The sequence below is a fragment of the Podarcis erhardii genome (assembly GCF_964252035.2).
Source record: "Podarcis erhardii genome assembly, chromosome: 8".
Classification (NCBI taxonomy): Eukaryota; Metazoa; Chordata; class Lepidosauria; order Squamata; family Lacertidae; genus Podarcis; species Podarcis erhardii.
This window is the reverse complement of record NC_138499.1, coordinates 34,349,134-34,363,758: the sequence shown is the minus strand read 5'-3', so window position 1 is coordinate 34,363,758 and position 14,625 is coordinate 34,349,134. Positions and strand designations below refer to the sequence as shown.

General features: G+C 43.0%; 1 protein-coding gene across 10 annotated transcripts in view; it reads right to left on the bottom strand.

The window, feature by feature from the left end:
- Positions 1–8,069: 8,069 nt before the first annotated feature.
- Positions 8,070–14,625, bottom strand: part of NCOA2 (nuclear receptor coactivator 2) — a 130,232-nt gene continuing 123,676 nt past the window's right edge. For all 10 annotated transcript variants that reach the window (XM_081873977.1, XM_081873975.1, XM_081873982.1 and 7 more), the window contains 3 exons: positions 13,681–13,879; positions 13,190–13,279; positions 8,070–11,741 (listed from right to left, as the gene is read on the bottom strand). In XM_081873977.1, coding sequence (XP_081730103.1) covers positions 11,730–11,741; positions 13,190–13,279; positions 13,681–13,879 — 301 coding nt within the window. In that variant the 3' untranslated portion in view covers positions 8,070–11,729. The remainder of the gene's footprint in view (positions 11,742–13,189; positions 13,280–13,680; positions 13,880–14,625) is intronic.

The window sequence follows — 14,625 nt, the reverse complement described above, 5'->3', positions numbered from 1 at the left end:
TTCTGGGGGAGGCATCTACACTAGCAGGTGTTTGGCATAGCTGTCAACTTTCCCCTTTTCTTGCGAGGAATCCTATTCGGAATAAGGGAATTTCCCTTACAAAAAGGGGGAAACGTTGACAGCTATGGCGTTTGGACGCCTCCGGCTAACCGGCAACGTCAGAGGCTCCCGGGATGGAAGGCAGCCCGGCGAGGAAGGGAAGTTTGCTGCGCGCAGCTGCTACTCACTCCGGAGTTGCTCAACTTGCTCCGCGACGGTTCTTCTGGCCGCCCCTCGACGCTGCGCCTACCAGAAGCGGCCGCTTAAGGAGGAGCCACGTGTGCCTTGCGGGCAGATGGTGCTCCAAGGATGCTCGCCGGGAGGAGGCGGGCGGAGAGATGCAAGTCTCTCTCCGACCACCAGCTTCGCCCGCCTCCTTAGACGGCACCAGCTATTGGTCAAAGACCGGCTTGCTTAGAGGGGGGGAGGAGGAGGAGGAGGAAGGTGGAGAGCCTTCGCTCCACATCACATCCCAGCAATGACTGCCCAAGATGCAGCCGGCACTGGCGCTCAGTTTTGTTTCCAACTCTCTTCCGCTCTCCCTACATCAACAGCCTATACTACATGAAGTGCTCAAAAAGAGAAATAAAAAGGAGGTCTTGTCAACTTGTACTGTGAAAACATCCGTAGTCCTACCTTCACCAGGGAAGGTTAAAATGAACCAAAGGAAAAGGAGCGTTCATCCGAGATCGCTCAAAGATGAGGAGCTCCTTAGCATCCCATTCTACCCAACCCATTCTCTCAGCCAAGGACCACTCATCTTTGAGAGTCAATAGCTGGGGGGGGGGATGGGAAAGCGGGGGGGTTTGCGGCACAAAACGGCACCAAACTTTGGCACTGGTTTGGAGTCAATGGGACAAGGTTGGGTTTTTGACATTAACTTGTGACTCCGATTTGTTTTGTCAATTACTCGGTTTGGGGAGTCGCACAAAACGAGGGGTTCGCAGTACAAAACTTTGGCACCAGTGGGCGATCCTGAAATTTGGAATCACAGATTAATAAGCCTTATCTGAAGGCTTATGGGAGAAGCGGGAATCGCGTCAGCGATGGTAAAGAACGATCAACTAGCTGTAAAATACAGTACAGTGTGCCGCATTCCATTTATGTGACATGTCAGGAGATATGTTACTTGTGCGACTGGCACTTGCTCGTTCGTACTTTCCGCATAGTATCCTTCTGACTTCACGGTTTACACCCCCTCCCCGCAAAGGCATATGGAAGCATATTATACTTTCAACACAGGAAAACATGTCATGCATCTGAATGGTCCACGATCTGTTATGCCGGAATAAATCTGATAACCTTCAAAGTGCCCCCCCCCCTAAAATAAACTAATACGGTAATCTTATTGGGAAATGCAAGAAACCGTGCGACACGATCGCATCCAGTTTCGCCCATCACACTTCCCGGCGGCTGCTCTGTGAACATATTCCTGGGAATAAACCAATTAAACATGGTGGGGCTTCTTATTGAGCAGTTTTGTATAAGATTGTGCCGCATGAGGCGTTTTCTGGGCAAACATTGTTTCCTTAGAGTAGAACCTCCCAAAGGGGAGGCGAAGGACAAAGGCATTGCCTGGGAATAAAGACGGCGTCCAAAATAAATAAAAATAATAATACACATTTGGAACAGAGGAAGAGATAACTACTTGACTGTAAGTCCCAACCTCGTTCTGTCCCCTTAATTCCCCGCACCCGCCTCCAACGTGTCTGATCTACTTTTAATGTTGCAAAAGGGGTTTTATTGAATAGGAGGAGCTGCCGGGAGATTCTCCACAGGAAGGTGGCCGTGGAAGCGCTTCTTGTTTTCTCCCTTTTCTCCCTACGAACATTTGAGTTTGAGAAAACGCACAGATACCTACCAGCAGCTGCTAGTGTAGCCAGATGGAAGAAAGGAGGCGGAGTTGTAGAAGACGGGGTTTTATTAGGGATAGTTTGCCATGTGACCTACTACACCTGCTGAAATTAACACAACTGTTAATTGTGTTCCTCCCCATTTTCCTTAGCCTTCCTCCCGGTAGCACAAGCACTCACGTGTGAATCAGGTCGAGATAATAGGAACATTCCTCCCAATTTACATCCCTCCCTTTCAGAATTATTTAACTGGAGGGTAGGCTGGAATCATAGACCAGTTTGCCCAGAATAAAATATTGGGGGCTTTTTTTTCTTAAAGAGAAAGAACACGCGCGCATTTTTAAGCGTTTTACGAACTGTCAAGAGAATTTCCCGACTTTTAATGTGCTTTGCGACCATTTACAGCCTACGTTTTCCCTATTGTTCCTTAAAGGGTCCAGGAAGTCTTTGTCCATTTCATCTTGGCTCATCTCTGGTTTCAACCGAAAATGACAGGAAGCCCTATCAATTTAATAAAAAACACCGACGGCCTCAAAATTTTGCAGCCCTCTGGTGAAACTGGCAAAGGTAAGGGAACCTTAGATAATGTAACTGACGTCGGTTATAACTTGAAGGAAAATAAGGGACAAGGGAGATAAAGCGAAAGGGTTTTCTTTTGCATTGTAATTTTCACCTACCAGGGGTGTCAACTTGAATAAAACATTGGGGCGGGGTGCAGGTAAGCCTCACCACACATAACTGATCACAAGATGTGGCGCACGCGCATCATTTTAATGGCAATGCCCATCAGCTTTGGGTGTGTTCACAGTCATGGGAAAATTAGGAGAAATCACGTTAGGGAGCGTTGCCCGTTAAGAACACAAACTCTTCTACACATACAAATGTGTTAGGGCGGCAGCTGTGAGCAATGGCGTGTGAAAGTCTAAAAATGCGGCTCAGAGACTTTGGACTAGGGGGGCCAGCCACTTTTTCACAGTGAGACAAAGACGCAGGAAGGTTGGCATCAAAAAATGAACCCCCCCACCCCCGCATTGCCATCAATCAAACAAAGATCTGATACAAGAGCATTTAAAGACAAAGGAGTTGTATTTAGGTCATATTAAGAGTAGAAGTAAAATGTGGACTAAAATACATTGAGTCCAGTAGGTTTACTCTGAGTATGATGTCAGCTACAACCCGGCCTACGTTACTTTCACACGGGCACACCAACAGCGGGAAAGAGCTATTAGTGACAGGCCCGAAATGTTTATTATAAACTTTGGTGTTTTGAAAGCCAATGTCAATTTCTTACCCCCACTTTCCCACTGCCCTTTAGAGCAGCACCCCATGAGATGCATTGAGATTTTTTATAATGTTGTTTTTCTGTTGAAACCCGTCCTTTTAAGAACTGTATAGATCCCCTATTCAACTTCTTTTCATAGTACTCCCAAATCATGCAGTCAAAACACACTTTTTGACCAGGCTGCTCTGCTTTTGGAAATATAGTTGTTTGAATATATTTTTTTTTGTAAAAAATGTATCCTGGAGATCTTTCTGTGGAGAAGAGATTTCTGTACACTACCAAGCCGCTGAAATATTTATTACTATCCATGGTATACTACTATGCACCGCCCGTTTCCAAGTACGCTTACTTGGAGGGAGCCAATTACATGCATTTTAATAGCCAAAATGAACTTAATTTAAAAACACACACACACATGCACAATGCTTGCTATCAACAATGAATTATTCTCTTGCCTGTAGGCTATATTTTAGTGACAAGTTCACCTGTGATAACATTATTACAAACGGAAAGGAGGGGTGGAGAAACTGAAGGAAAGCCAGGGCCCCAATGAATGTCCATGGGACATCCAACTAGCGCTGCCAGGACTCCTCCAGAATCGTCAACTTAGATTAATTTCTGCAGGAGCAGCTCTCGCACCAAGCTGTCTCCACGGAAGCCTCCCTCTTATTCTACGCAATGCTCAAAAGTGCGGGTGCCTGGTCCTCTTCTGCAGCTGGCCGCCCTGCTCCCAAGTATTGCACTTCGCACCTTCGACGTGCGATATAATAAATACAACTTTTTTTTCAAAGTGGGGAAGAGGAAGCGAAAAGCACAGCTCCTCCGTTCAGGGGATCTTCTAAGTAAGATCTTTTAAGGAAGGCTTGGTCTCCGGGATAACACAAACCGGAGAGAAACAAGAAAGAAAGCCAGCCAGCCAGCATCCGCGGAGGCGGAGCATCGCTTCCAACTCACCGCAACGATTTATACGACCCTGGAAGGGCAGCAACCCGACATCCAAACCACAGGACGTGCTTTAAAGTCTGCACTGCGGTCAAGGAATGGGCAAGGGCTACCAGAGTCCTATAGCCAATCTGACTTTGGTTTCAAAGGGGTTGCAAGCGTCGGCTGCGTGTGCCCGCTAGTAACTGGCAATTCGGCAGAGGAAAGAGACGAGCGCTTTGGATTTCACTCTGGAAAAAGGACCCCCGTGCAGGATGCAGCCAGTTCTCCAGCGGCTCAGAGCAACGAAGGGCAGCAGCAAGCGAAGGCGCACAGCTTGCCTGCGCTCCCAGATTCCCTGCTGAACTTCCGGAGCTGCGAAAATTCTGGTCTCCTAGTTTTTTCTTCGCCACGACGCCTGCTCGGTTTCTTCATGCAGCCCCCTCCAAAGCTATCTCTCTGGCAGATCTCAACAAAGTTATCGAGGGAGAGTGAAAGGGACAGAAAGAAGGGGGAACAAAGGAAAAGGGACTTGCTGCCCAAAGCAAGGTGGAACAAAGTGGATGTTGGTCGTGAGCTGGCAGCAGGCTGCAACCCAGGTTCGCCCAAGGATGCGTTGGGAGCAGATACGTGCTTTACTCATCATGCCAGAATCAGTATTGGATCCCTCGGGTCTTCGGGTAAGTGCGAAATGTTTAATAGGACAAGAACTGTGGTCAAGGCGATACTTGGTGCTGCTGTAACGCTCTTGGGGTGCCTGAGCAGCGACAGTTGTTTCTTATACAGTCAGGAGACGGTTGACTTAACTTTGTCTGAAATATTGCCTTGCATGCAAATATATTCCACTGACACTAGAGGGAGCTTATTTGCAGCTGCGTGTCTTTAGGATGAACATGGCCTCCGTTAGTTCTTGATAATTGGCAATGTTTCCCCCGACAACAAAGCTAGGGAGGAAGGTGTGCCGTTCTTTACTCTGATTTCCTTAGGCACTATACATTTAAAGCAGCAACACAGCACTTCTATCCTGACTTTCCCCAAAGAATCCTGGGAACTGTAGTTTAACGGGGCTGAATTTTAAGGGGGATTCCTATTCACCTCAGAGCTACAATTACCAGTGTTTCATGGGAAGTGGTTTAGAATGGAGTAAGCCCCATTGGACACAGTGGGAAGGCAAAATTGCCTTGCATATGCAGAACTAAGATCAGCTCCTGGTGGAGACCATAAAGGGGATCTTCCCATTATTCACATCCTTCACTAATGGAGAAAAAAAAAACTTGCCCAAGCTGTATCCCAAGAAACAGCAGTGCCCCTTTCAAGCACAGCCTGTTTAGCACCAAGAAGGTTGATTTTGCAGGCTAAACCATCCTTTCAGTATAGGAGACTACTGAGCTCCAAAGGTTGTGCAATGTTTGAGTAGTTCCTATTGATGGACAACCACTTTAATCACTGTGTCAGAAAGTAAGAATGTCAAGTAAAAAACTGAATCTATATGCTAGATAATCTGCATCCAAGTCTTTTTTCCAGTTGGCAATAAAACATTAGTGTGAGCTTATTTGGTGTTGTTTGTACTTTCAGACACACCTGCTACAGAATGCCGTCTAGATAGTGATAGATGTGGATGCCATTCCTGTGGCTTACTTTCCATTCCCACTGACGGAGAAAGCGCAAGGCTGAAAGTGCTGGAAGTGCTCAGCGGGTCATTTGAAGCTGCTCTCTGACACCACCTTTGTCTTTGCGGTTTTGTTCTGCGGTGGTTTCCCTGCTCCTTGCCCCACATTTTGCTTTGTGTGGTTAGTCCCACCTCTTGGGGTTAAGTAGCAGTTTTCCTCAGAATTTATAAAATTGATTTTTGTCAGGTAGGGAGCTTCATTCCTTTCCAGTGGGGTTTGATGATGTAGCCTTGGCTTTCTGGTGCAGGTGGTACTTAGAATAGTTGCCAGACTAGTAATGCTTGGACTTGCCATTTTGGTTCTTCCCACTTGGCTTGAAACCTAGGATAAGTACAAAGCTGAAAGCAGGTCAACAAAATGACTGTGCATTGCCAAAGAATGAGGCTATAGATATATTATAGCCTCAAGTGCAGAGTGATCAGTTTCCTTTCAGAGCAAGTCAGTTGGAAACAGTTTGGAATGAATTTTGAAAACAGGAGCAGTTCCCTGTGAGATATCAATGTGTTTACTCTACTTACTACAAGATATGGAAAACCAGCCCTTTTGAATTTGGAGGCCCTCCTGCAATTTTTGCTGAAGGGGGCTCAGGCTGCCTGCCCCAATGACACCAGTGAACACTTAAGAGGAGGCCTCAAAAGGATATTAGAAATAACTTCCAGTAGCCCCAAAATGTAGTTGACCGAGAGGTAAAAGCACGTGCTGAAGAAAAACCAACTTGCTACTGAGGTACAGAACAACTGTGAGAATCAGTCAAAGGTGGTGGTGGTCTCTCCTGATGTGCTCCACTGTTCAGAATGATAGGCAGCATGTAGCTCAGGTCTATGTAGCAGCACAGCAGATAACCCAGAAAATTCAATATACTCTTCAGTGAGCATCTAGCTAATGAAACCCAGAATAAAATTATTTCCAATCTGCCAAAAATCAAAATGTCAACCCTTGCATTTAAATCTGTCAGTCAATTTCATTGGGCGACACAAAGAAATGTAGTAAGGTGTGGTGGTGCTGAAAAGATGGGGAGGTCTTTAGGAAAGGATCCTGTGCGCAGTAGCACAGCACCTGGCTTTGTATGCAGGAGTTTCCAGGTTCAATCCTTGGCATCTCCAGTTATCTAGTTGGCAGCTAGATAGCTCCGTTGGTCAGAGTATGGTGTTGGTTATGCCAAGGTTGCAGCCATGATCCCCATAAGGGACAGCTGCGTATTCCTGCATTGCAGGGGGGTTGGACTAGAGGATCCTAAGGGTCCCTTCCAACTTCTATGATTCCGGGAGCCCTTCTCTTCTAGAAATCTGGAAAGCTACAATCAGTGAGCTAAACAATGCTGAGCTAAACGAAGCAGAGGTCTGACTTGGTATAAAGCAATTTCCTGTGTCTCAAAGAAAAAGCAAATGAGAAGAGTGTCTACTCTGCAACAAAGTTTAAGCATCACTATTTGGCTGCAATACCTCCCCAGAAATGTGTATCTGTGTTTGTATTACCACTTAACCATCCTTTCCGTGTCATAGTTTTCCTCAGCAAAAGATATAGTACCGTTGGGGGCCCTGATATGCTGGACTTGTGTGTAGGAGTGGTTCTTACGGTGCTATAATGCTATGCTATAATCCACAGATGTTGTTGGGGTTTTTCAAGTGTTTCTTGCAACCAGTTTACATTATACAGGCTCTTTAAGATGGCTCAGATAGCAACTGAGAAACAAATGTCGAAATAGTAATAGAAAAAGGGCTTGCATAGTGGGTCAAGTTCTTCCATTGCCTCTTTTTTTTAAGCCCTGCATTTCCTGAAAGTTGTGTCTCTTTTCCATCACCCACCCACCCTACTCCAATGCAGCACTCAAAGCCAGTGCAATCCTCTTAGCTGTAGTTGTCCTCAAAGGAATAGTGGGGGGAATGCATGGGCTCACCCCCTCACTGCTTTTAATAGCCCAGAAGTGATAGGCGAGTTCACACACACACATTCCCCTCAGTTTTTGCTGCTCATCCTGTACTGCATGAGGCCACAGGTGAGAGGGAACACTGGTTAGTAGGATCATTTATCAGCAAACGGTCAGATTTTGCCCACAGGTTTCCAAGGTATACACATTTAGTATGGCAGGCTGTGCTAATTGCACTTGAACCCAGGCATTAAAGAGTCCATTACTGGAATGACTTAAGCATGCCAGCTCTAGAGACACAGTACATTGAGAGGACCAATGAAGAAGCCTGCTGTCTTAATTTAACTCAGCGCCATCTACCAACTGGGATGCTGTGACTCTCCTGGCACAACTTTTTGCACGCACAAATGGCACAACAGAAGAAATGTTGCTATGTCTAAAGCCATGTAAAACCCGAAGGCATTAAAATTTATTAAATGATGCAATAACAGAATTCTTTATTTACAATAGCATTATTTAACATCAAATAAGCAAATAGCATCAGCAAAGCAATATTAACTTGCATAAATGTATTTAAAATTTCTCTGAATATATCTACCTTTGCATAAACTGCTCACACTAGAAATACAAACATCAATGCAGGTGAACAAAGTGATGTTCAGAGTCAACTCAGTCTTGAAAATAAATCACAACCTGAAAACACTGTAAGCTTTCTCCTGAAGAACCATAGTTTATATATTGCTTAGTTTTACCCTCGTATAATCTTTTCATATACACACACTCATACACATCTCAGATGCAACTTCATGAGGAACTGTACAAATAAAACCCACAAATGACAAAAGGAAAAAAATAAGAATCAATGCTTGAAGAAATGTGTCCATCATCTCTATTCAACGACTGAAAGCTAAGTGATGATGCGCTTATTTCAAAATTGTACACAATTCACTATACAAATATAATACATCAGACAGCTATGTAGGAATATACAAGACTTAAAAACAGATCTAAGGCATTATGCTAGATTTTAGCATTTTGAGGTTCTTGCACATAGCTTTACCTGTAGAAAGAAACTAAAAAGATTTTGTTTTAGTCTACAAAGAAACACCAGGGAGAAAATTCTAATTAAAAACCAAAGCCACTACAGTAATTTTCTTTTGTGCAGAGAATGCTTTTGCTCTTAGGTAGCAATACTACCATACAAATACTAGAAAACTTTAAATTCACACCAACAATTAATGGCTTAAGTTGCATTTCAAAACTGATTGTGTATCTTTGGGTTTTGCAAGTAGAGCTGAACCACCTTTTTCATGTGTTAAGCCCATATGAACTCCTTTTTGTAAAAAAAGAAAGAAAGAAAACCCACATAGATTAAAAATGCTTTATATAAATGGCAAAAACATTGCTTTCAGTTAATATAGACTAATGGACTGGTGGGGCCCCCATTTTTAAAAAATCTTTGATTAACTGTTAGATGTTGAAAAATATCAACTTCACTGATATCACTTTACCTGAATTTGGTTGAATGGAGTTTTCATAGAATTGTATAATTGTAGAGTTGGGGGGGGAACATCAAGGGACATCTAGTCCAACCCCTTATGCCATGTGGTTATATATGTGTATTTTTTTTTAAAAAAAATTAAGACATCTTAAGTCCTTCACACTTATTATAAGAGAACACTGATTATGTTCCAGCATAAAATCCAATTGCTATCTCTATCAATTTTACTGTGTATGGAATTAGAAACACTGATTATAAAAAAAAAATTGATTTGGCATGGTTACCTTTGTCTCTAGCATGATTAACATAACCAGAAAATGCCTACTCATTGTTTTCAGTTCATTGACCCCAATAAAATTTCTGATGGATATAACCACTTATTTTAAAAATCAGCTAAATACGGGGCAAACGAAGAAATATTCTGAACTGGCCCAAGTTAAAAATTACTTATTTGCCTACTTTTTAAACTTAAAAATGTTTTGAGAGATAATATTTCAAAGGTAAAATATTTAATCCAAAACCTAGAGGTTAAAAATGATCAAATTTTAATCCAGGCATAATTTTATTATTAATATTAAAAAACTTTTCTTAATGTTATGGAGCTCAGGGCTGACATATCATAGATTTCCACCAGATGGCTCAGTTTAACCGACAAAGTGGTGGGTGACTGCTCAGAAGTGCAGTTTATCCCAGTGTAACAGGAGAGCCACTCAACAGGAAACAAATGGTTTGAAATGAATTCCATATATTCCTTAACTTTTTTTTTCTTAGCACTCTATGAAAGTCAGATTCTTTGTATATTTTAACCCTCATCACAAGCAAACAAGATTTCAAGGTTAACAAACCTTCTCCCAAATACATGAATGATGACTGAGATAATATAAAATGCATTGCATTTTAAGTAACATCCAAAATTTTGAGTCCAGGTATGAAAGTGTGTGGATTGTGGGGAAGAGAGAAACAGGAGGTCGAAAACAACCAGCTTCCTGGTATTTTAAGTCCACAGAAACTGATGCCAGCTTATACTAAAACATTACTGGAACCATAGCAGGTAAGAGTAAAACCACCTTAAGCAGTGGCCTGCTGAACAACAGTTTTTCTAAGATTCATTAAGAAAGAATATAAACATACAAAAAAGTCAAGAATTGGCTCCTACAGTGGCTGCATATAATATAAGGTTAGATAAATGACTTTATGAGCAGAATCGCAAGGTTTAGAAAATGAAGTTTCAAGCCTACAAATTAGGTCTAATCAAGGCATTGTGATCCTTTACAAAACACTTTTTTTCCCCAGGAGACACACATAGCTATGAAGATATCTAATTTAATACTGAAGTACCTCATTTGGAAATCAACTCCACAACATGTATACCTCACAAAATTATACAATTAAAACACTAAAGTCTTCAACTTAAATTATTGCTTGTTTACATAGAAACTGGTTTTTATGTACCTTACAAAATGTCCTCAGTCCCCGCTGCTTCAAAATAATTAGAACACATGATGGTTAACTCTGTAGTGATATCTGCCATAGCTTAAGTCATTATTTTCCCCAGTTGTGGAGATGGGGGAAAAATTAAGTTTTATCATTTACATCAGATGCCTTTAAGTTCTGATTTTTTTATGCCTCAATCCTGCCACTTCCATCACCAAAAGATGCACCCTTATTTAAAATGATTATTCAGCAATTAGTTACTTGCAACCTAGAACTCAGGTAACAAACCTAGGGATACAATGAGGGTTATTCATTTCTCCATCCTGTAAGAAAAGAAACAGAGAAAGGGCAACTGAAGGCAGGAGAAAAGGGATGCTAACTTTAGTTAATTTTTTAGGATGCTGAAATCAATTGAATGGGAACTTAAATTGGTTTGACTCATGATTTCGTTCAAAGTAAACAAAAGAACTTTAAAAACAGCCCTCTCACAGGATATTTTAACCTGTTTACAAATGTAAACCTATTCAAAACGGACTGGTTTTGTTTTCTAGCATGGGATGTCTAGTCAACTAGATACCTTTTCCCCAAGACAGTTAGTTAGATGTCTATTCTCCACATTTTGTCATTTAGCACTATGAGAGTCATAATCCAGCTAACGCCCCACCTCCTAAAGTGGAGGTTTTAATATTAACCCACTTATTTCCAGATGGAACTGAATCCTTTGCACCAGACTGTGTAGCGAAGGAAAACAGAAAGAGATAAAGATCTAAATCTACAAACAGAACAGAATGAGAGCATGGTTGGTTTTCCTTAAATACATACATTTAAATACATTCAATCTGACACGGTTTATGAAAACTGGCTATCAACATTTACTTTGCAGGAGAGATCTAAGTTGCACTAAGGTGAATGCAGTGAACAGACTGAGCAACTGTCTGTACGCTAGCTTCAGACTGTCAAAGAAGAGGCTGCTCCTCCACCAACAATGGTTTTGATTCCACTCAAGTGGCGTTGTTCCGTTTGCAGCACTAAACTCTACTTTCTCCAGCAGAACCGACTGGCAGAACAGTTGGGGCAAAACCAAACATATGCAGCTCTTCAAACTGGTAAGAAGTCTGGGCTGGGGAACCCAGTCAGTTGAAGAAATTAGCAATCTTCAGGGTCAGCAATATTTCTAGAAGACCAAAAAGGAAAAAGAGGCATTAATAGCAATGCTTAACTGAGCATGTACTGTTTTTGGGGGACAAGGGGCGGGCGGGTGTGGAGGATTCCCTGGTCCTGATTGGGGTAACTGTGCCTGTGAAGGACCAGGTGCGCAGCCTGGGAGTCATTTTGGACTCACAGTTGTCCATGGAGGTGCAGGTCAATTCTGTGTCCAGGGCAGCTGTCTACCAGCTCCATCTGGTACGCAGGCTGAGACCCTACCTGTCTGTGGACTGTCTCGCCAGAGTGGTGCATGCTCTAGTTATCTCCCGCTTGGACTACTGCAATGCGCTCTGTGTGGGGCTACCTTTGAAGGTGACCTGGAAACTACAACTAATCCAGAATGCGGCAGCTAGACTGGTGACTGGGAGTGGCTGCTGACACCACATAACACCGGTCCTGAAAGACCTACATTGGCTCCCAGTACATTTCCGAGCACAATTCCAAGTGTTGGTGCTGACCTTTAAAGCCCTAAACTGTCTCTGCCCAGTATACCCGAAGGAGCGTCTCCACCCCCATCGTTCTGCCCGGACACTGAGGTCCAGCTCCGAGGGCCTTCTGGCTGTTCCCTCATTGCGAGAAGCAAAGTTACAGGGAACCAGGCAGAGGGCCTTCTCAGTAGTGGCGCCCGCCCTGTGGAACACCCTCCCATCAGATGTCAAAGAAATAAACAACTGACTTTTAGAAGACATCTGAAGGCAGCCCTGTTTAGGGAAGTTTTTAATATTTGATGAATTATTGTATTTTAATCTTTTGTTGGAAGCTGCCCAGATTGGCTGGGGAAACCCAGCCAAATGGGCAGGGTATAAATAAATAATAATAATAATTTATTTATTTAACTCTTCTGGGTACTTCAAACAAGAGCAAACGAGATCTTTCAGGTCAATATATGACATAAGGTACTTTGAAAGAAGAATGATTAAAAGGGAGTCAAACATAAACACAGATTGCTAAAGAAATGGACTTTAGACTTTTGCCTGCTTTTGGACACTTCTGTCTTTAAGCTTTTTGCTGAGCTGGTGTTAAAAGCATGATTGTTGGTGGAATCCAGTGTTACCTGGGTGGAATCCCACTTGCACAACACAATGTCACCTTCTCTTTCCCCTTCTCTTTCCCCTTGCAGCTGCCCTGAAATGTGTTCCAAAAGGTCTAAACCTGCAGAGCAAATTCTGAAGGGGTGTGGGGAGGCTGTAGGGGCAGGGAAAGGGAGTATGTTCAACTTGCACAGGGACAGCTTTGGAGAGAAGCCTCAGCGCATATATGTGCGCCATACAACAGCCTCATTCGACTAGTTTTGAGAATGAATTTGCCAGAATAGTTTTCTAAGAAGTCCACTTAGGAAGAATCATATTACTTGCAACTGGAGAAAATTGCATCTATTCCTTAAAAGATTCAAGGTAAAATGTGAACCCGTCTTACCCGTGATGCATCTCCCTCCTGCTTTATCATATCCATTCCAGGTAGCTGGTTTGGAAAAAGATTGCCTCCTCTCATAGCAGGATCATTAACCTACGGCAGGGAGAAGACCCGTTTGTAAGTCACTGGGGGAAATAGAAAGCATCTTTGAATAAACCACAACACTGCATGCATGCATGCATGCATACACACACACACACACACACACACACACACACCTTTCTAGCCAAAAAAACCAAAAAAAGAGTAAGAGAGCAGACTGAATGAGGCGGCACATGTCATAAAAGGTGTTGTGCCATGTGCTCACCTCCACTTTTCTCCTTTCTTTACACTGCCATTCTTATGCACTTTTTGCTGACTTGCACTATTTTGAGTTGGTTACTGTGAGAGGGGGAGTGTCTCCAGGGCAAATGTTAAAATTGGTAGTTTATGTTGGAAAAAGCTGTATTAAATCAACTACTGGTTACAAATTTCACCAGGCAGAGAATTCTCACCTGCTCAGGACCCATGGAGGACAACCCTGATGTAGGCACAGAGGTTGCTGAGGTCATGCTGATCTGTCCTGTCATCTGGTTCATGTTGTTCATACCGCTTGTGTTGGTCACCATGGATACATTGATGTTCATGTTGTTATTGTACATGCTGGTGTTTGCTTGCTGCCCGAAGTGTGGTGGAGATTGTTGTGAAAACATGCTGCAGGATGAAATACACACCAGCACGTCAGAATCAAGATGTTCATCCTTCGGGCCTTGAACATTCCTGAACTCCGCGGAGGGTTAGTGCATGTGGGAACGCCTTCAATAAATGGAGTCTGATTATCAGTGCACAAAGCATGCATTTCTTTCTCAGCTTGTAAGTAATGTGATGATCAGGTCTGCAAAAATCCTCCCCACAATTTGCCAAAATAATATATGTGTTAAATAGACCTATAGCATCTTTAAAAGAGTAATAAATCGAAAAAGAAACTTTTCCTGCTTATCTTTTAACATCAAGATGCAAAGACACTTAAAATATTCTGAGCTAACCTTAGGGCCATCTAAACATAGTTGTCGTGTGCATTCAAGAGAAACCAATGCAGTGACCTAGATGTGTGTGTATATATCTATCTAATTATCTGTCAGTAGGTAGAAAATTTAAAGCCCTGCAAGACTAAGTAGTTTAGAAGAAGAAGAGTTTGGATTTGATATCCCGCCTTTCACTCCCCTTCAGGAGTCTCAAAGCGGCTAACATTCTCTTTTCCCTTCCTCCCCCACAACAAACACTCTGTGAGGTGAGTGGGGCTGAGAGACTTCAAAGGAGTGTGACTGGCCAAGGTCACCCAGCAGCTGCATGTGGAGGAGCAGAGACGCGAACCCGGTTCACCAGATTACGAGACTACCGCTCTTAACCACTACACCACACTGGCTCTCCACTTTGTAACAGACAAGATCCTAGAAAAC